The sequence below is a fragment of the Choloepus didactylus genome, chromosome 19, assembly GCF_015220235.1.
Source record: "Choloepus didactylus isolate mChoDid1 chromosome 19, mChoDid1.pri, whole genome shotgun sequence".
In the NCBI taxonomy this organism is placed as follows: Eukaryota; Metazoa; Chordata; class Mammalia; order Pilosa; family Megalonychidae; genus Choloepus; species Choloepus didactylus.
In genome coordinates this window covers 60,630,485-60,656,981 of record NC_051325.1, presented here as the reverse complement: position 1 = coordinate 60,656,981, position 26,497 = coordinate 60,630,485, and the positions used below count along the sequence as shown (strand labels likewise).

The 26,497-nt window shown below is 50.9% G+C and overlaps 1 protein-coding gene across 1 annotated transcript; it reads left to right on the top strand.

The window, feature by feature from the left end:
- The first annotated feature begins 319 nt into the window (after positions 1-319).
- ANKRD60 (ankyrin repeat domain 60) lies at positions 320-11,844 on the top strand. Its single transcript, XM_037811397.1, has 4 exons — positions 320-624; positions 4,638-4,768; positions 6,335-6,500; positions 8,553-11,844. The coding sequence occupies exons 1-4, from the start codon at positions 480-482 to the stop codon at positions 8,852-8,854; spliced, it is 744 nt and encodes a 247-aa protein (XP_037667325.1). The 5' UTR covers positions 320-479; the 3' UTR covers positions 8,855-11,844.
- The last annotated feature ends 14,653 nt before the right edge of the window (positions 11,845-26,497 follow it).

The following is a 26,497-nucleotide window of genomic DNA, read 5'->3' as shown; positions in this document are numbered from 1 at the left end:
GAACCGTCTCCAGCGCCCACGAGGACCTGCCCTTGCTCGCGCAGGCTCCGCCCGGGGCCACCTTGGTGGTGGGGGGGGTGATGGTCTCCGCCCGTGGGGGTCTCGCCGTGTCCCCTGGGGGCGGGCCGCGGGGTCAGCGGTCCGGGGGTCCCGGCGGGGGGCGGCGGGGGCTGGTGACGCGCGGGCCCCGCACCCAGCCGGATGACGCGCGGCCGGCGGCGGGGCTATGCGGCGGGCGGCGGCGGGCGCGGGGGGCCGGCGGAGCGCGGCCGGCGGGGACCCCGGGGGCCGCCCCGAGCCCCGAGCCCCTCGAGGGGCAGCGGGGCGGCGCGAGGGCCGGGGCGCCGAGGCGCGGCGGGTCCAGGGCGGGCTCGGTGGGCCCGCAGCCCCCCGCCTGGGCCGGCGGCCGCAGCCTGTGGCTCGGGAGCCACCCGCGGGCGGCGAGCCGGTCGCCGGACTGGACCCCTCGTGTCTTCGTCATGTGGGTGCGGCTGGAGGAGACGGGGGAGATGTTCCGAGCGACAGACTGCCGCGCTGACATGACCGTGCGGGAGCTCAAAGAGGAGCTAGAGCTCATGGTCGGCATCCCCTTCAACCTCCAGCGGCTCCAGTACCTGGATCAAGGTGGCCCTGCCCGACGTCTTCTCTCTGCTCACCCGGGGGGGCCCAGCCCTTTCTGAACCTGAAGTCCCAAAGGGAAGCCAGCCTACGTGAGGACTCCCAGACCCCTTCAGGCCAGGACTCCCGACCTCAAAACCAAGCCCACCCCCCCTCAGAACCCCAGATAGAAACGCAACCCCTGGCTCCATGGGAGCTTCCCAAGCCCAGACCTCAAGCCAAACCCTGGGCAGAGCAGGACCTTAGTCCACTAAACAAACCCCACAGGCATCAGGACAGCAAAGTGAGCTAGCTACATCAAAACCACCAGCCCCAGCAACTCTTGTCTATAGCAGGACCCCAAATCCCAAAGCAGACCCACCCAGCAGGATTCCTCAGCCCCTCAGATCCTCAGCCTCCTCAAGTTTCATAGGGACCCCAAGTCTCAAAGCAGCCACGTCCACATAAGGCTTCAAAGTCTGAGGCGAAGCCTGTCTTCAGGGGACCCCCAGGCCAGGGCAAACATGCCCATGTTGGGACTCCAAACTCGTGAAATCCCAAGTGCCTGTGTTGGACTTGTGACCATCCAAACTCCAAGTCCTCCAGCAACCGTGTCCACTCCGGGACACAACAGCCTGAAGAGACCTGCCCACCTCAGGACCCCCAAACCCAGAACATCCCTGCCCCAGACTGAACCCCAAATCTCTAAGCTAGCTGTGACTACCTTAGAACCCCAAATTCTCCAACAGCGATGTCCATGCCAGGATGCCAATGCCGGAAACAGACCCGGCCTACCTCAGGACCTCATGCCCCTGAGCAAACTGCCCACGTTTGAACCCCAAATCCCCAAGCTGTTGCTCGCTGCAACAGAAGCCGAAATCCCAGAGCAGACTCCACCCATGACCTTAATTCCAAGGCAGACGTGCCCAATTCTGAATCCCCAATCCCCAAACTAACCATGTGTGCATCAGAACCACAATTCATCAGCCAACTCTGTCCCTGTAAGGACGTCAAAGCCTGGGGTGATCCCTGCCCACATCCAGACCCCAAAACTCAGAGCAAGCTCTGCCCACATCTGAGAGCCAGTCCCCAAGCTCCCCCGCAACTACACCAGAACCCCAATCCCAGAACAAACCCTTGCCACACCAGTCCCCCCAAACCCAAAGCAAACCTTGGCTTCATCAGTATCTCCCAAACGAGCAAATTCTGCCTTCGCTGGGACCCCAAATCTCAAAGCAAACCCCATCCATGTTTGAACCTCAAATACTGATGCTAATCCACTCCATATGAGAACCCAAATCCCATGCTGTGTCCTTGTCCACATTGGGAGCTCGAAACTAGCCCAACTGGAATCAGAACCCAGCACCCAAAGCTCCCCATGGCTAAGTCGGGTCCCCAAAGCCTCCTTCCCTGACACAGCCCATGTGGTCACTACCCAGTGGGAGGCAAAGACCCTAAAGCCCATCCCTCCCTCCATCATCTCCTTCCCTCCACCGGAGGACGTGGCTTTCCTTGTCCCGAGTCCCTACAATATTTAGGATATGAGAACAGGATCAAAGCCCATGGGCTCCACCATCTCCCCACCCAGTTGAAATCAATGCAAAACACTTCAAGAAAATGAAGATATAAAAAAATCTCTGGGCTGCTGCGCAGCAAACGTGAAATGGTGCAGAGGACTGCAGATGTACTGCAGGGGCCGAGAAGTGATGGAGACACACAGAGATCTGAAAGCTGCCTGTCTCCACAGCTCTGTCCTCACTGGCTCTGCCCTCCTGGGGCTCAGTTTACTAATCCCGAGAGCGGAGCCCTTGAACGGGTAGAATTCTTTGCGGGGTCCCCCTGGACTTAGATAGAAATGACTTAGGAAACGCGACATGTCCCCTGCAGGCCAAAATACCTTCCTTTGCTCTCCTTGAAATAGGTTAAGCATTTTTAATGATATATTTATTTTCCTATATGAGTATTTGAAAGGTATATTTGGACATATTTTTTTGAGGCTTTATGTAGAAAGAAATGGATCTTGAGGCAGGTCTGTATTTAACATGTTAAAAAAAAAATGAGGTGAATTGTTGAAGGACTTAGTAAGACTTCTGAAACAAGTAATTTGAAAATTATGTGTCCTGAACTACAAATGTCTGGAACCCCCTTTGGTTAATTTATTTACATGGATGAACTTTGCTGAGCCATCATTTCAAGGAAGCTAAGAGGGAATGAAGAAGAGGGGATGACTTAACTCTGATGTCACAATCCTATCACTCAACAAATACTTAGCAACTGGTAGAAGCGTGACCTCCTCAGCGGTTGCAAAAGAAAATGAGAGGTGCTAGTAGCTTGTGAGAAGATATTTAGATCACTGCCTCTAAACAGCCTACCCACCTCAAAGGTTACTAGGGAGGATTTTGTGAGATAATGCGGCTGAAGACCTTGAGACACACAAATCTAAATGGGGTCAGCAAATCCACGGAACCGTCTGGCCCTCACTCACCTGTTGCCACCTATAATAATTTATTTAGCTGGCAATAATTAGTACCTGTCTAGGCCGAAGGCAGCTGCTGCCTACCTGTGAAAGAGAGCACGCTCTGATTTCTCCCTGAGCTGCACAGGGTGTGCGAATGGCACTCTTGTACTTCTCCGGAAAACACAGCTTTACTTGGTATTTTCAAAGTTGTTAGGGAGTCAAGTTGTCTGACTTAGCCTGATTACTGATGATCCTCCATGTTAGAACAAATGGGACCCTAACGAACAGATTTGCTAATCAGTATGCCCAGTTTACTTCCACCTCCAGAAGCTTCTGGAGCGGTGCTGGCAGGGGCCGTCCGGCCCATCCCGGCTTTGCCCCTTCCTGGCTGCTTGGGCCTCAGGTTGCCGTGGGCAAAGGGAGATAGACCCACCTTGCAGAGTTGCCACGAGGCCTTAAAGGATGTAGGTAAAATATGTAGAACAGGTGCAAAGTCAACATTCGAGCCTCAAAAACAAAACAAAATAAAACAACTCATGAATTCCACTCACTTGGAATATGTGATAATCCACCTTGGGCAGAGCTGAGACTTTGCCTTTATGTGTTGCTTATGAAGAAAGCAAATTATACTGTTATTTTAAAGCAAGGCTGTAGATGGCTATGTAAGGAAGCGTGTATGTTGAATACAAATGCACTTCCTTAGAACGTTCTATAATTCCCTTCTAATCCTGACAGTCCTCCTCAGAGAGCCTGAATTTATGAAGTGGTAGGAGATCCCCCGTCCATTCCTTCATATGAGTAAGCATGGTCCTGGGTGTTGGCCATAGTCAAAAGGTGATCTAACACCCAACGCCAAGTTGTGGTGAATGTCACCAGGGGCTACTTATCTTACCATAGGCTCTCAACTAGGGCCATTTTGTACCCCAGGGAGCGTGTGGCAATGTCTGGGGACGTTTTTGATTGTCATGACTTGGGGAAAGGGTACTCCTGGCATCTAGCCATGCTGCTAAACATCCTACAATGCACAGTCCCCATCCCGCTCCCAACAAAGAATCATCCAGTTCCAAACATCAACAGTGCCGAATGGAGAAAACCTGCCCTAGGCTATCATTTGAAAGATCCAACACCTTTTTGTCTTCCTTACCCCTCAAGCCAGCTAATGACAGCATTACCCAGAGTTAGTATTTTAGTTTAACGTATATAACTTGCGTAATAACATTGTGCTGTTTCTAATATACAGTTACTTCAGGTTTAAGTAGTTCTATTTGTAGAGTTTGCCTCATAAAATGGCTTTACTGACTCATGTATTTTTTTTGCCATAGGAGAAGTTATAATTACAGAATTCTATGAATTGTCGCCATTGTCTTTTTTGGTTGGCTTCTGTTTGAGCTGAGCCAAATTAATTTTCTAAAAAGCATTAACGACAACAAACAGACTCATGCGGAATCAGCAAATGAGATTAGTGTCCGAGGTTCTAAAATTATCTTTATGGTATCCAAGGTCAGATAATCTCTTAACTTAACCAATGTAATAGTTTATCTTTAATACCCATTTTTTTAAAGGAAAAAATTATTCCCCTTAGGAGTTTTGATGGATGATACTACATTAAAGTTCCATGATGTTGTTCCTGGTGGAATTATTTCATTATGTATCTGGCATTGTGATGGATGGACAGAACTGGTTTTGGCGGCTGTGGAAGGGGATCTCAGTAAGGTGTTTTCATGCTCTTTTAATGGATATTATACTTTACCAAACAATTGGGGGTGGGGGTGGGGGGCAGGAGTGGTATCACTTAGTTTTTAATGTGAATATTGAGTAAATAAAAGTTTCAGAGTAGGGGAAAAAGATAAGGACTCATGTCATAATGTTTATCGAAACCAGTATTTCCATTCTCTCTTTTGGTTTGTGATTTTGTTGTTTACTTATTTATGATTTATGACCCACCCCTCCCAAAGGAATCAAGGCAGTGCATTTTCTATTCCTGGATGTGTTTCATAAATTTGAAACCCTAATTTGACACTCAGCAAAGAACTCCAGATAACTGGATTCTGCCCAGCCCCAAGCAGGGCCTGTGTATCGTGCGACGATAGTACAAAACTCAGAGGGGAAAGATCATCAGTTCCTTGCAGAAACAGTGGGTGCCTACTCTTTGCCAGGCCTTGTGCTTGGCTCTTAGCTGGCTCTGGGGGTGGCTGGGGGGTGATGGTGGGGCCTACGCACCAGGATGTTTACCCAACAGTGATGATGAATCACTCTGACCCGAGGTGGCAGGTGCACTTTCTGTAAAAGAGGTTTCCATGACCTGATGAGGAACTATGGGATTGTAGCGAAGGGCTGGGAAAGGGCCAGAGGAAGGCTGGGTGCACGAGGGCTGTTGGGATTCGGTCTGGGAAGGAGGCGTGGGGTACAGGGAGGCAAGGCTGGGCTGCCGCAAGTCTTCTGTCTGCACTCATTGGGCCTTGGAAGGAAGAGGGGAGCTCCCGTGCTGGGTTTTTGCCACCTCCATCCACTTCTTCACCTGCTTTCCCTCCTTTGCACCTGCCTTGTCTTCTCCCACCTCCCCTCCACCACCAACAAGCTAACTAGTCCATGGTGGGTTTTCTGGCCCTTGGTTTAAATGTGGGGTCTTCCCCTCCTGCCCTGACTCAGGTTTGTCATCCCTCTTGCCTTCTCCATTCTTACAGGCTGCTCCCCTCCACCTCCTTCCACCTGACTCAGCATCAGGTGGAACCTGGAGGCCTCCTCCCCTGTTCCAAGACCCAGTTCCCCCAAGAGGATTATACCAAGGGGCCATTATTCATCTGTGAGTGGAGTTCAGGGTGTTCCAAAAGTTAACGGAGACAATAGGCACAAAAATAGATCGGAAGGTCAGAATCCGTCAAGTCTCCAAAGAATTTTGTTCCTCTCTGGGGAGGCCTTTTCGCGTTGCCTGGTGTCTTCCTTAATGGCCACGACCACCTTCCTCTGGACACCAAAAAGCTATTTTCTCTTCAAAACATCGACAGGAACAATTTCCTGCCTCCCGAGCCTGACTGATGGTAAAGTAGTGTTTCCTGAACATGTAGGGAGCAGTGCACAATGACCTCCCCCATCCTTCCCTGGGGATTTTCCCACTCTTCAGTTTGGGTTTGCACCTTTCTGTTTCTATCACGAGCCTTAACTTGGTATTGGAACCAAACTTCGCCCAAGAGTGTCCAGTCATCCGTCTAGCAAAGCGCATCTCTCCTTTTGGAGAATGACTTGAACTCACTGTGTCCTTATTCCCTTTATCTTGCCCAGCTATCATGTCTAGGTATTACTGAAGATTCTTTCTACCGAACTGCTAATTCTCAACATTTGAAAGACAAGAAGTGGAAGAAATGGGCATCTCAGAGGGCGTTCGTGGCATTGTATATCGCCTCGCACAGAGGCCACGCGGATGCTGTGCAGTACCTTCTAGAACACGGTAATGCTAATGGATAGCTTAGTATATTCAAGAATTGGGGTCTGTTGCAGGGAGGAGGACAGAGGGGCTTGTCGTCCTCATCCCTTCAGCGATGGTTTTCTGGCTGCATCTCTGGTCAGCCACCCACCAGGGTGTCTGTTGTGCTAGGAAACCCTGTTTGGGCACATTTCTTAGGACGTGCTTATCAGAGGCTGTGCCCGCGACTCTTAGCCAGTTCCCGAGAAGATTCTTTGTGCTGCAGCAAGATGGGACATTCAGGACACCAAGACACGGGGCGGCCCAAGGGGTGTCCTGGCTTATCATTTCCAACTGGACACACAGCTGGGACATCCCCATGTTGTTTGCATTAGTTCTAGCCCCACCTGAAGTTGGGATTTTGGGATGGTCCGAAGGGCTCCAGCCCCAAGATGGCATTGCTTTGCTGGTGGCTGGCTGGTGGGCCAGTCTCCTTTCTCCAAAACTTTTATTTGTTTCCCTCAGCAGACACCCACCCCAAACTCTTGTTGCCTCTGTCTCCCACCGGAGTGCACATCTCTCTCCCTCTGTCAATAAACAGAAGCTTTAGCCAGTGTTGTCTCCTGATGATGGGGCTTTGCAGGAGAGATTCTGCAGGAGTATACTTTATCCTCCCTTCAGGTGGTGTATTTTTTGGGAAAAGATGCCCTGTGATTGATTGAGTATGGGTATTCAAGAACAATAGACAGTAGTTTCAGAGTGGCCAGCCCACCTGCTCCTTGGAAAAAGGAAGAAGCTGTTACGTGGTATTCGGTCAGTGGTCTGGGACTCAGAAGGGGTTACTCTCCAAAATAGCCCCCTTTTCTCTTGCCTGTGGCCAGGACTCCAGCCTCCCTCTGCCCAGTCTGCTCCCTCCCCCATTTTCCTCCTGCCAACCGATGTGGGAAACTTCTGGGGCAGAGAATGCCTTGGGGAGATCGGGTTGCGATGGTTAACAGTTGCCCCAACTGCACTCTCTTCCCCCTCCAATGCCATTCTCCACTCTCCTGTTATAAAATGACATATGGGCTTTTCACAACCCAGCAGTCCTTTAAGCTCATAAAAAGTCATTTTTCCTCTGATGGAACTGTGATGTATTTGAAAGCACCAGTTAAAAGATTACAGCCGGCTTTGCGAAGTTTTCTGTCCTCTGCAGACGGCCTGCTAGGAGGAGGCACCACGGCCGACGCCGGCGTTATGAGAGTCTATTTAAAACTTTTACCTCACCAGCCAGCCATAGCTCATAAAAACTGTCTGCCGAAATGTCAGCTGAATTTAATTGAATTGCCTTGTTTTCTGTGTCATGATATTTGTTACCCAGAATTTGATTCAATTCAACAAGTCCGTATCGGACACCTGCCTTTAGCCCATCCATCTGCAGGAGGCGAAGTGAAATCTGTCCATGAGTCAGCCTGCCCGTCGTCTGTCATTTCCCGAGCGCCTGTCTTTTCCAGGCAGCGCCCTACGTGCTGGGGATGAAAACAGCAGTGATGAAAACAAGCCTGCATTCCTTCCTCATGGGGTTTCTGAGGGGCAGTCAGCAGATTGTTCCCAGTGATTCATTCCATGGCCAGTGGTGTCCGGGGGCTTCTGAAAAAGCCGAAGGCCGATGGAGCAAATATGGGGAGATTCACGGCAGCGGGGAGGGGGTTAAAGAAGGTTTTCCCAAGGAAGTGGATGAAACCTAGCCCAGAAAAAAAAGAAGTGAAAGAGAGTGTTGCTAGCACAGGAATCACCTGTGCAAAGGGCCCGGGGCAGGATGAGGGAGCACCATAGATTTCAGGAATGAAGAGAGAAGGGGAGGTGATGCTGGGGTGCAGGGGGATGGTGGGGTGGGATGGAGTCTGGAAGAACCTGGAACATTACCCCACGGGCAGTGGGAAGCCGGCGAGGTTCCTGGAGCAGGAGGGTGACACGGGCATTCCAGCGCAGTGGTTGGCTGCAGAAGGGGATTGGAGCAGAGGCGAGGCGGCCTCCAATGCTCAGGGGTTGCAGCACGTGCTCCCCACCCTCGCCACTCGGGAATTCCCACCTGCAGCCCGCTTCCTTCTCTTACAGGGGCCAGCTGCTTCGGCAAAACCCCATTGGGCAGGATGGCCCTGCACGCGGCTGCCGCCATGGGCCAGGTGGACTGCATCCGCCTCCTCCTCAACCACGGGGCCTCCATCAACGAGAGAGACGCCAAGGGCGAGAGCCCCGTCTCCATCGCGCGGCGGCTCAAATGCAAGCAGAGCGAGTGGTGCATGCTTCTCTACCAGTGGATGGCTGAGGCACGGGCAAGGGGCCCGTCGGACTTGGTCATGAAAAGGGTTTTTCAGAGAACAAAGTCTGGGTTTGGCTCCAAGAAGACCAGAAATTAGCTGCCACCGGGAACTTTTGCATGCCGAGGTTGACTTGGGTAACTTTTCAGAGTTCAATTTCACAGTGGCCCTTGGTAAGCAGAAAACAGGAAAACACGGCAATTAATCTGAATCAGATCCTGAATTATCTGTCCTGTTCGCAAATGACCGCAGGAGGGTGATGATGGAGGTGGGTCAGCTGGTGTTCCTTTGGCCATCCATTACAGACCCAAAGCCCCGAGGCAGCCTTTAATTCCAAGCTATTTATATATTGTGTCCAATAACACTATTCAGGGTGATGAGAGCCAATTCCCTTCTCTCCCTTATGGAGAGGGCCCGTCTCATCTGCAGAGCAGGATTATAATGATAATGATAATAACAGTATTGTTATTGTACAAAACAAGCGCTAGCAGATGTCAGGAGAGTGCACTAGGGTGGGCTGTGGATTTCACTTTGTAAAATTCCTGGGACAAAAGGCTCCTCCGGCTTATAGTGTTCCAGCAGTTTCCCTGAGCCACCTTTGAGGGGTTTGAATTGGGAGTGGAAGTGAAGCTGGTGCGGGGGTGATGAGGAGCGGGAAGTGGGGGGGCTTCTCCAAACATGCTCTCCAAAAGGGGCGCTTAGTACCATTGCTCAAAGGCAAGGCCTTGGCATTAGACCTGGAGGAAGCAGTGTGAGAAGACAACAGTCTCCTGGAGAAGGGGTTGCAGAGCTGGCACCCGCTTTCCTTCTGCTCCATCCTCAATGGCACAAGCACACGCCCCCACCCCAGCTTTCTCCCTTTCCTGCCAGCACTGGGTGGCTCCCTCTTCCTTCTACTGGGCAGGCCACAGCTGTGGTGTGGGGGCCTCATTCTAGGGCCCCCACGTTACAGAAGCTGCAGACCCGGCCCTGCCAGGGCCCGGCCTCCATGGGGGTGAGCAGGGTGTGGCAAACAAGAGGGAGAGGAGAGGACTGTCTGAAGGGGGCTCCATGACTGGGTTCCAGCAGAAACATGAGCCACAGATGGCTAGACCTTTTCAGAGCTAGAAACCCAGCTTCTTGATTTATGTTAATGCCTGATTGTCGAGTGTGGCCTGGTACAAACGGAGCAAGAAGGTTGAGGCACATGGGCTGCTCCCTTGTCAACCGCTAACTTGCCCCACTGAAAAAAGTGGTGGGAGTGACCTTGGACTTGCTAGAACATTCCGGGGCTCTGAGGCCACCCTTTGGAACTGCCATGGGTCACACCGGGCAACGTGTGTGGTCCACCTCCTACCCCCAAGGGCCATATATGTTCTCTAATGCCCTGTAACCTATGCAACTTCCAGCATCGCAGTATGTGGGGAAGGTCTCTTGACCCCTGGAATTCCATTGGTGAAGTGGTGGAGAGCAGCCTGTGCCTCTCGGACACCCTTTGTCCCAATAACTGTGCGGCTTTTAAGGTAATTGGCCGCATTTCCTGCTGTCAAAGCAAGTAAATCTGTGTTGATGATGTGGTTTTACACTCAGTAGAAGTGGCCATGCCCAGCTCAGCGATCTGGTTGACAAAGAAAAGTCAGGAGAAGAATAGCTCGGCATCAACTATGCCAAAACTGGGATCTTGTTTTTGGCACACTTTCTCCAAAGTCAATAGGCAGATATTAAATAACCCCATCCAATGGGTCAATTAATTTAGCTAATGGGTCGTATGGGGGGGGTGCTTGGGCATTCTTTTAATTGGCATCACTCAACATCACATGTTTGCCAGAACCCTTGCTATGCTGTCGTTTTGGTTAGATGAGCCAAGCAGCAGACACCAAAATTTAGGGGGCAAACACTCTATTTTCACTTGCCTCCAATTCAATTAAATGCTTGGTTGGACATCCAGGCAAGTTCATAACTCTTCGTGGGCGACATTTTGCTCCATCAGCAGCTGGGTGTCATTTGAGCACTCTTGAAGGTCCCGGGGACTCTTCATTTCAGACGGTCCCTTCTTAACATCCTACCTGTGATAGTAAAACAGTCTGCGTCACATACGAAACAAAATGTGTCCACAGCCATAGATAAGAGTTGAGTTATGATTGGTTGATATCGTGTTACACCTTTGTAGCTATTTCATTAAACATTTTATTTATTTTGACCTCTTTTTCATGTTATGGAGCCAGCAGAAAAAAACAATTGGCAGAGGGGTAGACTTCAGACCCTTTTGTAAGACCCTGAAAACCCTGTAGCCCCATGGCGCTGAGTGATGGACTTCAGCGGTGAAAGAGCTCGGCTCTGGGATGACCCAAGCAAACCTCACGTCTGCGTCTAGAGGGGATGAGCCTCCTCTTGAGAGAGGACACCAGCTAGTCTTCTGGTAGACGTTCTCCAAAGTCCAGCCCAAACCTCCATCCCCATGTGAGGCTGGCCTTGCCGTCAGCAGAGCAGGAGGTGGTGGGCACACAGGGTTGGGGGTCAGTGTAGACTTCATGGTGAACCTTGCTGGCTGTGCCACAGGGCGTTGGGTGGGTTCTCTCCTGCTCTGAGCAGGTTTCTTCCATAAATAAGGATGGAGGATAATCATAGAACCTGGTCCCTATGGAGTGGACAGGCCTGGGAGATAGGAAGCTCTCAACAGGAGCAAGCTATTGATGCCTGAGGGCTTGGTTGGGAATTCTTGTTGAGTTATGGGTGAAATTATTGGCATTTGATGCCTTCCCTGGGTTCTCCAAGTTCTGATCAGAAAACAGCAGTGACCTAACTCTTTGAGCTCAGTGCCCCATTGGTGCCATGCACACCCTTGGGTTTCTTGGAGGCCGCACGGAGAACGACTCATTGTTATCAGCAATGTTGCCCACCAGTGTGCCTTCTGTCAGTCCAGAAAACAGTCTGGGAAACAGCTGGCCTCTCCAGAGAGATGGACACGGTCACTTTAGGCAGATGATGACAGCTTTGTTGGCAATCCTGTTTCCATTTTCCTTTGGCTGCCAGGAAGCTCAGAGCCAAAGATAGTGCCCATCTATAGCAAATAACCAACCTGCACTCCCTTGACCCTCACTTTATCTCTTTGCCTGAATGAATTATAAATTCTCTCTTTAAATTTTCACTGTCCTGTGTGTGTGTGTTTTATTGGAAGTTGCCTCAAGTCCTTTTTAAAAGTCATTGCAGCATAAATTTAAAAAAAAAAAAAAAGTAATACAAACTGGAGGTTTCAGAGGGTGACTTGAATTTCTCAACCAGGACTGGCTTGGCTGACCTAGCCCCCCAGGACACCCGGCCTTTGCTTGCCTGCCTGTCCCCCACCTCCGGCCCCCACCACTGTCTTGAGAATGGCTCCTGAGAGGCACTGAGCTTTCCTTGTCTGCTCCAGTCTGTTGACCTTGCCTCCACCATCCCCAGAACCTTGGCTGCCCCCTGGTCCTGGGCACGTCTCAGACACTTCTGCCACCTCCTGGGCCTCTTGAGCTCTGCCCTGGTCTGGGCATTTTTCTTTCTCCAAAGAATTGTCCACAAGGCTTTCAGCCGAGGGCCTCGGCTCTTGCTTGTTCCTTCTCCTCCCTTGTGGAGCTTCACCCACCTTGATGGCCCCTTGCCTGAAGCAGGTTCACCAACCAAGGGTTTCTGAAAGAGAGAGCCCTCTGGCACGGCATTAGATAACACTGAAAAGTTACCCCCCTTTCAACTCACTCTCCGCCAGCCCTTTAGTTACTACAAGCAGAAAGCCTCAGTTTGCTGCTAGTATGTTTTAAATACCTCCTCGATTTCCTCAAATCACCTTTTTAAAAAATACAGACATAGCAGGATTTCCCAGGCAACAGCATTTTGTGAGGATGTAAAACATCCTCGTGCCTCGGGTACACCAGTGGGTGAGGATGTGACGCTTTTCCCTCGCCTCGCTGGTCGTGACCTTGGGGCGACTGTCGGCTCCTGAGGGCCCCCACGTCTTCCTCTGCCACGTGGAGCCCACGCATCTCCAGCCAACCTGGTCGTGATGGCGACATGCAACGAGAGGTGGGAACTGCGTTTGGAGGATGTGAGGCCCTGCTGCGGAGACCCCTGCAGAGCAGTGGAAAAGACAAGGGTCTGGGGCTGCTGGTTTGGAACTCTCCTCTGCTGCTGTCTGTGTGGCATTGGGCCAGGCAATTTCACATCTCAGAGCCTCGGTTTCCTCGTCGGTAACATTTGGACAAATAAAACCTGCCCCGTGTTGTTGTTGGAGGGATCTAAGGGCACAGAGCAGACACCTGGAAAATAGCAGCTAGTGTTATTGGTATTGGTGCCACCACTTAATTTCCTTAAAATGTTTACTCACTGGGAATCAATACACTCTTGGATTCCGAAAAGCCTCATAAATTTTCAGCAAACCTTACAGAATAGGTGTCTCCATCCGGAACTAACAATTCCCAAAGTGGGAGATAAATAATTTCCCTTAAGCTTGCTGATTTTTGTATTAGGTGGAGGCCTCCCTCAGCAACTTGCAGAAAGTGCCTTCTGAACTGAAAACTCCAGGGCCAGTTCTGCAGGGGAGGAAAAACACTGAGAGTGGAAAATTCCAGTTGCTGGGCTCTGCCTCCGCAGTGCCGCACTGACGACAGAAGCTTCCAGCAGAGAGCACAGAAACCCATTAACATTCAGAAAAATGCGGGTGTTTGTGCTGTTGGAAATGTCAGGGCTGCGGCAGGCTGCCCCGTGCGGGACCCTCGGGAGCAGGGCTCAGGAACCTGGGGCCACAGGCCAGCCTCCGTGCCTGGTAGCTATGAACCCCTGAAACTGCCTGCAGAACGTGTGTGTGCACGTGTGTTTTCTGGGGAGAACAACTATTGTTCTCATCATACCGGGAAAGAGTCTGCGAATCTCCCCCTGTACCCCCAAAGACTCAGAACCAGCAGGCTCATCCTCAGGTGGCAAGAAGTCAAGTCAGTACAATGCCATGACACACCCGTGTGGTTGGTGGGTGTTATCAATTTGCAATTGGAAGAATGATAAACACTGATAACATCTGGTGCATCTGTGTGTATGTGTGTGTGCGTGTGCATGAGACAGAGGGAAAGAGGAGAGAGAGAGGAGACAGAGGGGAGAGAGAGGAGACAGAGGGGAGAGAGAGAGAGAGAGAGAGAGAGAGAGAGAGAGAGAGAAACTCTTACACTGCAAGGGGAGCCTGTACGTCCCTATAGCCTTGCAGGATTGTGGTCTCACAGTATGTGTTCAAATTGACTGTAACTTGACCTAATTACCCCAGTTTGTTAATCCACCCTACAGGGACCAAACCCAGTACCCAATGAGAGGCATTTGTGAATGTCTGTGATGGTTGCTTATGATGCAAATGCCTGGAAACCCTCCAAATGCACCGGCAGGAAAGGTGTTGGCACTTGGGCAGGTATTCAAAAGCGACTTGCTCTGTATGTATAGGCCAAGGGATGGCCAAGAGGGGTGTTTGTGATACGGTAACTGAAAGCAGAAATTGCCTAGGAAATGTGAGCTCATGGAGTTGGAATTAAGCAATAAAAAGATAAACCCAATATAAGGGTTTGAGCATAAGGTTACACCCTGAAACCTTAGTGTTACTTACATCAGGGCAGTGGGCTTGCTCTCTATGCCTCTGAACTGTTACAACCAGCGTGTCTTTTGTAATATATATATATGTCAAATTTGTGTATATATGAAAGGGAAAGAAAACACACACCTGAACTTGTCAAAGTTAAAGGAGAAGTATAACAATAATTTATTGGGCATTTTTCAGGTACCAAGTATTATCTCACTTAGTTTTCTCGACAATACTGGAAGTCAGAGGTTCTCTAACTCATGAGGAGGGCTTGCCGCCTCCCACAGATTCTGGATGATTCAGTAGGTTTGGGCTGAGCCTGAGGTTCTGCATTTCTAACAAACTCCTGGGGATGCCGGTGCCGAGTTGCACGGAGCAAGTTCTTTTCCAGGCCCAGTTTTCATGGAAGAAACTGAGGCTCAGAGATGCTCAGCAACTTGCCCAGGGTCACACAGCACGTCAGTGGCAGAGTGTGGATGCCTGACCGTGAGCCGTGTTTTCCCCAGCACCTGAGAGCGTGGGTGGCCAGCTCACAGAAGGTGCCCCCGCTCCGGGGGTGAGCTCAGGTCCCGCCTCACTTTGGGACAAGGAGGCTGTGGGGTCACCTGGCCTGGCTAGACTGCTTGGGGCCCACACCTTGGTTACTTCTGTAAGTTCCCCTCCCTTTGTGTAAAGTACAGACAATCTTGGCACTCGTTCTCAAAGCACTGGGTGAAGATCAAATGAGGGGGCCCAGGAGGTCCTTGGCCAGCTATGTACCCATCGCAGTGTGGCATGCAGGAGGGAGAAGCAGGTAATCAAGCTGCACGGACACGTCCTCCATGGGAATGGAACCAGAGCCCCAGGGACCCCAGAAACCTGAGAGCCCGGGGACCCCCCCCTCGGCCCGGCAGCTCCGCCAGGTGGCGCTGCTGCGTGCTGCCGCCTCAGGTGGGCAGGTGCGGTGGCCACCAGGTGTCGCCGCGAGACCACAGATGAGCGCCCAGCTCCGCAGCGTCCCAGCCAGACTCACGCCCAAGGCCCCCGACCCCAGTGGGAGACCCTGTGGCATTAATTTTCTTCTCTTCTCTTAGACCCTTATAACCCAAGGATTTTCCACTCTCGAATACTCTTTTGATCTTTGTAAAACAGAATATTTTTAAGAAGATGTAACTTTATGTGGATAGTATTTTTATATAGAATAAATAGTATGAGAATTTAGAAGAGAGCACAGTTCTCCAATTCAAAGATTCCTCCTCCAGGGGCTCCGTGAATTATGGTGTTAGGGTTGGGGTAAGAGCTAACCAATTTTAGAGATAAATTTCTTGTTGTTTTTTTAAAACCTAGAAAGGGAGGAAAAGTCTAGAACATTCCTTCCAACTCGTAATGAGCATTTTAATTAATGCTCGGATCCCCAAGAGAGGCTGCAACAAGAAGAGCCAGAAAGACATACGCTACCTTAGCTGTTTTGAAACTTAAAACCCTCAACACTATTTTCCCCAAGAGAAGTACAAGGCACCGCACACAGGAATTTAAAATGAACACACATCAGAATTACTATTTTTACCAAATTATACTTTCAAAGAAGTTCATGATTTGTCTCGACCTTTCAGCAAACTGTGGAATATTTTATACCTGGTTCATCCCACACACCGTTTAAGAATTTAATATTTAAATAATGAAGAGAAAAAAGGGATCAGGTCTCGTTTTGCCAGCTCCGTTACGTACCTCATTTGATTCTTGTAACGACCCTGTGGGGTGTGATTGCTCCATTCCACGGGCAGACAGACGCAGAGGCTCAAAGAGCCAAAGCCCCTTCCTTTGAAAAGAAGTGACTCTGTATCCTGCTTAAAGATTGGAGGACGGACAGACCGACGGACACATGCCCTGGAAATGAGATAAGGCATCGAACATGCTACCCACCTGTTCAGTTAACAAGTTCAATTATTCTGCACTCACGTGCTCTAGGCCCTGCCCACTCCAGATGGACACGGTCAGGAAGGTTTTGTTCATTTCTCCCCTCCCCCTGTCCTGCCCACCCACCCTGCCCAGGGTAGACACCAGATTTTTTGGCTGTTTACAGGTATTTTCATGCCTCTTTTTCAGATTTTATCAAGTCCAAGGGCTCCAAATGGAAAGTGCGATCTCTCCTCTCACTTAGCACCCCGCTGCACCCCACCCCACCCCATGCCTGGCTCAAGGCAGACCCTGGAGATGGCGGAGGGGCCAGCTCATCCTTACTCTTTGTCCCACCCCTCTCCCAGATGTTTCTGGAGCCCCCAGGGCTGGGTCTGGTGGGCAGGAGTTGGGTAAAGAGGCTGAGGGCCTCAGTCAGGGCTGTCTGTGACTCTCCCCCTTCGGTCGGGGCAGTGCCCAGGCCCTCATGGGTGTTTGGGGACCCCCACCAGGGCCTCTCACACTGACTGTCCCCTGCTAAGGGTGATGTCATCCCCTGCCCACCTCCTGAGACCCCTCCTCCTTCCCCTGGCTATGCACCCGCAGCCTCTGTGTGCTGGGGCGGCTTGGGCCGGCAGGCAGGGCTCTGGGGTCAGGGGGCAGGCGCTGTCCTTTCTAGACCCCAGCTGCTCCCTGACCTGCCTTCTGTGTATCCACTTGGTCCACAGGGAAACAGCCCTTGTCCCCATAATTCTTGAAGTACTGTTAGTTGTTCCCACAACCCTGCCAACATCCCCTCGGGGCTGGGGGTGAGAATCAGGCTCCTTGGGGAACCCTAGTCACTGTGACGGTGTCTCATTTGGTTTTGGTAGCAGTGGGCAAGGTGGGGAAATGCCTGGGGTCCCTGCAGGCTGATACTGTCTCCTAAGAAGCTCTCAGTCGCTGCACTGAGTTTCTAACCTTCTAGAGGTAACGGCCAGCTGGGGAGGGGGCAGGGCAGGGTCTCAGAGGCTCGGCCTCTCCCTTAGCAGCTGGGCAGCTACCGGACTGAAGTGGAGCCCCTCTTTAGAAGCTGGGGAGCATGCCGCTTACTGTTCTCGGCTGTGGCCTTCAGAAATCCCAAGAAAACAGGAGGCCCCTCATTTAGCGTACTATTAAATGGTGGGGGATAAGTCAGTCCCTGCCCTTGGGGGGCTGCCGGTTTAGAGGGGAGTGACACTAGCAGGGAAGTCCACAGAATAACGTGGGGTCAGCCTCCGATGGGGTGGAGACAGTGCGGCTGTTCAGAGGAAGGGAAACAAAGCCAAGACTTGAGGAAACCAAAAGTGAAATTAGAAAGTCTTTTGAACTGACTGAACGTGGACACACACCTATTGAAATTGGTGAGATGCAGCTAAAGCCGTACTTAGGGGGAAAATTACAACACTAGATGCTTGTGCTAAAAAAGAAGAAAGGTCTCAAATCAATGACCTCAGCTGCTTCTTTAAGGAACTAGAAAAAGAAGGGCAGATAAAACCCAAAGTAGGTTGTTGATCTTGCCATATTTGCTTCCTCTACGGGAAGTTATTTGAAATAACTGAAACTTCGCCCCTGAACTGGTTAGTCAGCGTCTTCCTGAAATAACAAAGCACCTCCTATCACACCCTAACAAAGAACAGTGATCGCCAGAGTGCCTGGCTGAGGTCTCTGTGGCTGCTGTAACCAGTTACCACAAACACAGGGGCTTAAAGCCACGTAAATGTTTTATCTCACAGCTCTGAGGTCAGAATTCCTAGTGGTCTTAAGGGCTGAGATGGAGGGGCCTGGAGCTGTGTCCCTTGTGGAGGCTGTGGGGGGAGAATCCATTTCCTTGCCTTTTCTAATGTCTAGAGGCTGCCCACAGTCCTTGGCTCATGGCTCCTTCCTAGCTTCCCTCCGGCTCCTGCATCTGTTCTCCCATCGTTTCTCTGGTGCCAACTCTCCTGCCTCCCTCCCCACCCAGGTAGTGCAGGGCCACCTCCTGTCCCGAGGTCCTCACCTTTGCTACATCCACAAGGTCTCTTTGGCCATTAAGGGGACATATTCACAGGCTTCGGGGAGCAGGGCGTGGATGGCTTTGGGGGGCCACTGCTCCAATAGGCAGTCCAAATTCAGATCTCCCCATCGTTCCCAGATACCTGTTGCAGCCAGCTGTTTCAAAGGGGTTCCCCTCAAGGACCATGCCCGGCATGTGGTGGTTTTCTTTCGACTCTCTTTAGATCTGGAATGGCGGCCCCTCCATCCCCACCATTCCCCTGTCGCAGAGACCAGCCTGATTGTCTGCAGAAGGTCCCACATCCTCAGCGTGTCCGCTGCTCCCATGTGGTACCGCTGAGCCTGTCCCCCTGTCCGCTGTATTTCCCAGGAGCAGAAGGGGATCTCGCGGTTGTCCGTCTCGGGTTGACCTCTTTTACAGGCCCCCTTTGTGGGTGAGGCCGCATTTGCCCGGGGCACCCCTTCAGGAGACCCCGGATGTGGGGGGCTGCCCTCTGACTTGAACTCAGAGCACCCACAGCCGCCCCTCCCCATTGGGGAGCCGTCTTTTCTCCTGCAGGCTGATCCTTTCACATCCTCTGAATATCGGTTCCCTGTTTTCTTTTTTTTAAACAGCTTTATTGAGATATAATTTACACATCATACATTTCAGTCATTTAAAGTGAGTAATCTAATAGGTTGTAGCATGTTCAGAGTTGTGCAACCTTCGCCATGATCTATAAATCATTGTCACCATCCTACAAAGAAACTGCACCTGTCAGCCATCCCTCCCCAATCCCTCTTCCCCAGCCCCTCACAGGCACTCCTCTAATTCCTGTCTCTCTAGATTTGCCTATTCCGGAGATTTCATATAAATAGACTCATATTACGTGTTATCTTTTGGGTCTGGCTAGTTTCACTTGGCCCAATGTTTTCAAAGTTCACCCACACCATAGCCTGGATCAGTACTTCATTCCTTTTGATGGTGGAATAACATTCCATTGTACGGAGAGACCACATTCTGCTTACCCCTGAACATAAGGGTTGTTATGCATAAGGCTGCTATGAGCATCCGTGTCTGAGATTTGTGTGGACATACCTTTTCAATCCTCTTAGCTATGTACTTAGGGGTAGAATTGCTGGGTCATAGGTTAACCCTATGTTTATCATTTTGTGGAATGGCCGAGCTGTTTTCCAAAGCACCTGCACCATTTCACATTCCCACCAGCAATGTCCGAGCGTTCCAGTTTCTCCACGTCCTCACCAACGTTTGCTCTTGTCTGACTTTGATTCCAGCCATCCTCGTGGGTGTGGCATGCTGTCTTGTGGTTGTTCTCCTTCCGTCTTTAATCGAATTGGCACTCTTTGAGCCAATTATTTCATGGAGGTTGCAGAATGGTGAATTTCTAATTGTATCATACCTTCTATGTTTCACTAACTGGCATTCTTCTGTAAAGAAAAGGTTTGTCTCCTATTCTGGGTTACTTGGTTCCCCTGAAATGCAGGTCCAACCAAAGAGGCTTAGTTCTTGATCATTTCGGATACATGTATGTTTATGTATCCTTGTGTTTCAACCAATTACAGTGATTATTATTTTTATTGATACCCAGATAATTCCAAAGTTGGCCAGTTGGGTGTGACTCACTTTTTAAAAAGATATTTTATTTTTTTATTTTATTAGAGAAGTTGTAGATAAAATGCAGGATTTATCATGCATAAAATACAGGATTCCATACGCCACCCCACCACCAACCTCTTGCATCGGTGGTCTGTTACAATTGATGATAGCACATTTTTATAATTGTACTGTTAACTTGGACTATAATTGGACTATTAACTATAGTCCATGGGTTAACTTAGGGTTCACTCTGTAGTGTAGTTCCTTGGATTTTTTAAAAAAGTTTTTATTATGTTACCTTAAATACAATCTAACATTTCCCCTTTTAATTATATTCGGATATATATTTCAGTGCTGTTAATTGTATTCACAACGTTGTGCTTACTTTTTTTTTTTATCTTCATTTTATTGAGATATATTCACATACCACGCAGTCATACAAAACAAATCGTACATTCGATTGTTCACAGTACCATTACATAGTTGTACATTCATCACCTAAATCAATCCCTGACACCTTCATTAGCACACACACAAAAATAACAAGAATAATAATTAGAGTGAAAAAGAGCAATTGAAGTAAAAAAGAACACTGGGTACCTTTGTCTGTTTGTTTGTTTCCTTCCCCTATTTTTCTACTCATCCATCCATGAACTAGACAAAGTGGAGTGTGGTCCTTATGGCTTTCCCAATCCCATTGTCACCTCTCATAAGCTACATTTTTATACAACTGTCTTCGAGATTCATGGGTTCTGGGTTGTAGTTTGATAGTTTCAGGTATCCACCATCAGCTACCCCAATTCTTTAGAACCTAAAAAGGGTTGTCTAAAGTGTGCGTAAGAGTGCCCACCAGAGTGACCTCTCGGCTCCTTTTGGAATCTCTCTGCCACTGAAGCTTATTTCATTTCCTTTCACATCCCCCTTTTGGTCAAGAAGATGTTCTCCGTCCCACGATGCCAGGTCTACATTCCTCCCCGGGAGTCATATTCCACGTTGCCAGGGAGATTCACTCCACTGGGTGTCTGATCCCACGTAGGGGGGAGGGCAGTGATTTCACCTTTCAAGTTGGCTTAGCCAGAGAGAGTGTGCTTACTTTTTAAAAAATATCATTTTTTCTTAGATTTTATTGTGGCAACATATATAAAGTACAAAAATTGCCATTTTAATTGTTTTTAAATGTACAATTCAACGGCATTAATTTTATTTACAATGTTGTGCTGCCATCACCAGATACATATTTTTCAACAACTTTATTCAGATATAATTTACATAACCCTAAGTTTAAACTGTTTCAAGTGTACAATTCAATGATTTTTAGTAAATTTATCGACTAGGGCAACCACCACCACAATTTTAGAACATGGGATGTGACTTTAAAGTGGTCATGATGTGCGTTCTCAGTCCCCATTTCCCCCTTTGGCCCAGCACTCGTGTCGTGGTGTCTGCTGTCAGTCAGCTGGTGCATTCCGGGACTTTCCTCCACCTGCATCCTGGGACTTTCCTTCACCAGCCTCTTGGAACCTCAGTCCTGGGGTGTGGCCCCAGGACCAGCAGCCTCGGCCTCACCTGGGAGCCTGTTAGAAATGCACAGTCTCTGCCCCTGCCCCGCTGCTGCATTTTAGCAGGATCCCCAAGGGATTTGCATGAGAGTTGAAGTCTGAGCCTTGCATTGAGCTAGGAGGTTTCACTCGCATTTACGTGAGTGCAGGGTGGCCCTAAGGAAACCCTCACCCAGGCTTGGTGTGTGTCTCTTCCAAGTCTTCAAGCCGCAAGAGGCTGAGAAGCAACTTGGTTATTCATCTCAGTTCCAGGGCATCTGCAGGGTGCCGAGGTGTCAGGGGAGGGAGCCACCTCCTCTGAGACATGTGGTCCTGCCTGACCCTCTGATCTTGGTCCATGCAGATGGCTGCTAGATCATTCCTCGGGATGCCAGCAGGTCCTGCCTGGTCCCATACTCTCTTGCCACTTCACATCTATCCTCAGGGACCCTGGCTCACTGAGCTGCCTCCATGTTGCTTGGAGCCTCTTCGAGGACCAGGAAACTGCGAAGCCACAGCCCGGCTACCCCAGGCCATCCTTGGGCTACCTCTGGCCAGGCCTGAGCGTGCCCCTGTGTATCCTTGTTTTGCTGGGGCCACAACAGCTCCAGGAGGCTGAGTCACATCCTCTGCCTGGGCAATCCAGGTGGCCTCACCTTATTGGGGGTCTTTTCCCCTCGCAAGGGGTCCTTCCTGGGAAGAGAGGCCCAGATACACTTTACACTAAGATCCCACTGACCCATCTGGGGTCTTTAGGCCTAGAGCCCACCTTTGCCATGGCCTAAGTCATTGACTCCTTCCTGGCTTCTGTCTCCCTTCCACTCTCCTGGGCCCACCACCCACTGACCCCCACCTCCATGAGGAGGAACTTTACCCAATCTCAGGGGTGGACAGGGGTGGGAGTGATGTTTTCTAGGAATCTTTACTTTAGATTAGACCTGTTCCCAGCACTGCCCTCCATGGCTGGCGTTCTCTCCCCTCCTCTAAGGACCAGACTTTTGAAACTCAAAAGCCAAGAACAGATTCTTGTTCTTTTCTGCTTACCACCTTCCTTCTCTGAGGCAACGGCCGCACGTGCTCAGTCCTCACACTAGGAGAAGGGTCACAGGGGAAAACGAAGATGGAAAAATTTTACTTTGATGCAAATTTGAAATTTTAATTTTACTCAGAGCCTCATCCCTCTGGGCTGGTGGTAAACTCAACTTTGGTGAGTCCCGGGGACCCTGCCCCTCTGGAGGGTGGTGGTCATGGAGCACACGTCCAGAAGGAAGTCTGTGCCCATTGTGGGGTCACAGGAGTCTTTGGAAAGGCCAAGAACCTTAGGAAGCAGCTGCCCTCTTCCGAAGTTTGTCCCAGTCCCTGCCACTCCCTATTGCCTCTTCCACCCAACCCTGCCATCCTGAATGGGTGACTTGCCTGGTTCTTGAACACATTTCATATGAGATGAATCGTTTAGGCTTTTGAAAAAGGTTTCTTCCCAACTAAAGGCATTTCCAAGTCTGCTTAAAGGGAGGGGGAAGTGAAAAACACAGAGACACCAAATAACTGAGTATTTCCGTAACTCCTGCTGTCACGAGCTGCTGGTGATTTATTTTGAGAAAGTCTATAGATTGAGCAGACCCCCCCTGCTGCCTCTCCTCCAGGAAGTTTAGAATTAGAACCAGAGGATATGATCCTATTGAACTTGTGCCAGGGCAAGTTCAAGACGGAAGACCTCGGCCTCTTATATTCAGCTTTGGACCCCATGACCCTCCTTTTAGAAGGAAAAAAATATCTCTGGCATCTTTATATATATATATTTTTCTTTTTTAGCAAAGTTTTGCTAAGTCCTTGGGAACGAGAAACCCCAACATCCTGTTTTTAAATGTCCAGAGTGAAAGATAAGGATCTAATTTAGATCCGACCCCGGAGCACTGGGGCACAATTTGTACAGGACGGCGGGCTTCTCCTTTCCCAGAGTCTGTCACCGCCGGATCAAGGTCATGCCTTCGTGGTTTGTGAAACTTTCCTTTCCCAGGGAACGCTGAGGTCAGAGCCAGCCCAGGGCAGGGCAGGGCGGCAGCCCCCTCTGGAAAGGGGCTTAGTGTCCGTGGCCCCCAGAGACCCTGGTACATCTCAGCTGGTCATTTCACTGCTGATGCTGGGCCCCCCACAACCAGGCAGACCCATCAATTTGGGGGGTGGGGGTGCACCAGGTGCATGAGCAGAATTTCAAATCACCCCTGGAGTGCCCGCAGGCGTAAATCAGATGCCTCTGAGGGTTGAATCCCAGCCAGTATTGACTGAATCGAGCCCTGGTAATAAATCGGGTAGATAAATCAGTTGGGAATTAAAGCAGGCAGGGCATGCTGGTTATAGAAAACATTTAAGTTTAATGCATTGACCGTGAGTGGAGCATAATTTCACAATGGCGCCAGTTTGCTGATGAGATGAGATAGCAAGTGGCAGACACCCCGAGGAGTGGGCCAGATGCATTCTAAATTTTCTGGGGAGACACAATGTGGCCAATGAGTGGCCTGTGCAAGTTCACTGCTGAGCTGCACTGGATAATGAGCTCAGGGCCCGAAAGACCCCAGCAGCTCTGGCCAAATACTGTGCAGATACCAGGCGGACGCTGCCAGGGCCCTGGCTGCCCCCAGGCTGCTGCTGCTCCATGCACCCCAAGGTGGAACGGCACCCCCACCCACCTGTCCTCCTTGGCGTCTTCCTGCTGTCACCCCCACATCCAACCCTCCTCCAAGGCCCGTGGCGAATCCTCCTGTCTCTCCCAGTGCCGCTGCCTCTCACCCAACCCTGCAGTGCCCCCCTTCCAGTCTCCACCCAAAGGCCAGGGTCATCTTTAAGGAAAAAGGTTTGAGCCTCTCACTGCTCTGTTGGCAACTTTCAGTGGCTCCCCATTGTGGGGAGGTCAAACTCCTCACTGAAGGCTTCAGAGCCCTACATGCCCCCGACATCAAACCATCTTCATTCTGGACCATGTTCCTTCCCTCCGAGTCATGGGGTCATGGGGTCACAGGGTCGTGGGTCATGGGTGCCTTTTATTTCCTTCCTGCCTTAGACCCTGTGCACGGGCTCTTCCCTCCGCCTCGTTTGCTCTCCTGGCTGACTGCTCCTCACCCCCTACTCTGCAGGGCTCTCCACTGCCTCCCCATCCTTGGAGCCCCTGCCCCTCTTATCGGGGTCTCAGCTGCACGGGGAGTTGCTGTGCCAGCTCTGCTTAATTCACAGAGAACAGCCCCATGAGGGCAGGGGCGGGCTCCTGCCTGGCTGCACGCCGTACCCTCAGGAATGCTATCCAAAGGCGGCCCCTCAAACCCAGCCCGCGAAGGGAGACAGCCACCAGGCTGCCTGCTGAAAGGCACCGTTTAGATGAAATGTCTGGAATAAGCTAATCGACCGAGTCAGAGAGCACACTAGTGGCTGCCGGGGATGGGGGAGGGCGTGTGTGGCCACTGATGGGGTTTCTTTTGGGGGTGACGAAAATGTTCTAAAAATGAGGTTACGGTGATGGGTGCACAACTCTGCAAAAATGTTAAAAACCATTGAATTGTACATGTTAAGTGGCTGATCTCTGTGGTCTGTCTACTATGTAGTTCAACGATGCTGTTAAAGGAGAAAAGGCACCCAGCAAATATTTTACAAATGAGAGGTTGTGGAGTCGAAGAGAAAGGGAACTTCCATGCAGAAGAGCAGACTAACGGGTCAGGGACTGTGTATGGGCACGTGCCGGTGGGATGGAATCAGAATAGGGAAGGACGTGACCCTGTCCTTGTGGGTCCGCTGCCCCAGGAGTGGAGACAAGATAGTGGGCCGGAGAACAGCCAGGGAGACCCCGGCTGGTGATGGGGTGAGCGGGTGCTGTCGATGAGCTGGGGCCCCGGGTGGGGCAGCCTGGGGGTGGGGTCAGGCACCCGGGCTGAGGGGCTCAGTCGTGGTGGGGCCGAGTGTCCGGCCAGCGGGAGGTGGCCCCGGGCTGGGGCCTGGAGACCTAGGTCTGGGCCTCGTGGGCCCATGGGTGGTGGGAGCGGCTGGGACCCCACAGGGAAAGCTGGTTGAGTGAGGAAGAAGAGGACGAAGGAAGGAAACCGAGGAGGAGCATGAGAGCTAGGTGGAGGGGGGTCCTTGGAGAAGCAGCTGTCAGGACGAAGTTCTCGGGGTGCATGGGGGTGGAGATGGGGCTGGGGAGGCGGGAGGGCCCTCTGAACGCCATGCAGTCCGTCTGCTTCTTGGAAGGAGAGCGGGAGGAAGGCAGGGTGGAAGGATGGAAGGAAGGGAGGAAAGAAGGAGGGAGGGAGGGAAGGAGGAAAGGAGGGGAGAGAGAAGGGGGACTGGGGAGGGAGGGGAAGATGGCAGCACAGCGTCGTGCAGGAGCCGACCTGCCGCAGCGTCCCGGCTGCGCTGAGCTCAGCCACGGTTGGAGAACAGCCTGTGGGGCCCTGGATGACTTTCAGGATGACCTTCAGGGTTTGGCAGCTGAGGCTGCCATCAGACACGTGTGCTCCAGCAGTCGGGAGCCTGAGGGTGCATTTTCACAGCCTTCACGTGACATCCAAGACTGAGAAGAAACAAAGAAGGGGGAGCATAAGATTTCCGTTCATTCTTTCGCCCATTCACTAAATGCCCTTGAGTGCCCACTGACTGCCAGCAAGATACTGGGCAGATACAGTAGTGGACAAAATCAACAAATCTCTTCCCTCATGAGGCTTACAAAATGATCTGTGCACACAGTCCAAGAGGGGAGAGAATTTCAAGTAGAGTGGTCCCAGAATTGGATAAAGGGAGGGGTCATGTAGGATGAGGGTTGGAAGGATCATTGGGACGGGGCGCACGGCGGCTGTGGGTGGGTCGCATCAGGGCGGTGGGGGCGGGGAGCTGGACGACAGTGGGCAACCAGCGAGTGGAGAAGGGCTGGTGAGGGCCGGATGGAGCCGATGCAGGTGGTGTAGGCTCTTCTTTTGATTCCAGGAGCTTGCTGAGTTATACAGACATGAGAGGCATAAAGAGTGAAAATCTATGTCATTTATTCCCCTGGAGATAATCAACACTAACCCAGGATGGGTTCGGGGCAGACATGGAAGATTGGTTGACCTTCTGAACCACTTCCCAACCCCCTTCTCCATTGCCTGACTTCACTCTAAAGTCTGAAAAAAACCTCA

Bases quoted from the DNA above. Each gene is read 5' to 3' on its own strand.
- ANKRD60 (XM_037811397.1), top strand. From the start codon at position 480: ATGTGGGTGCGGCTGGAGGAGACGGGGGAGATGTTCCGAGCGACAGAC. The intron at 4,769-6,334 runs GTGTTTTCATGC...TATCTTGCCCAG, and splicing joins TGGAAGGGGATCTCAGTAAG to CTATCATGTCTAGGTATTAC. The intron at 6,501-8,552 runs GTAATGCTAATG...CTTCTCTTACAG, and splicing joins GCAGTACCTTCTAGAACACG to GGGCCAGCTGCTTCGGCAAA.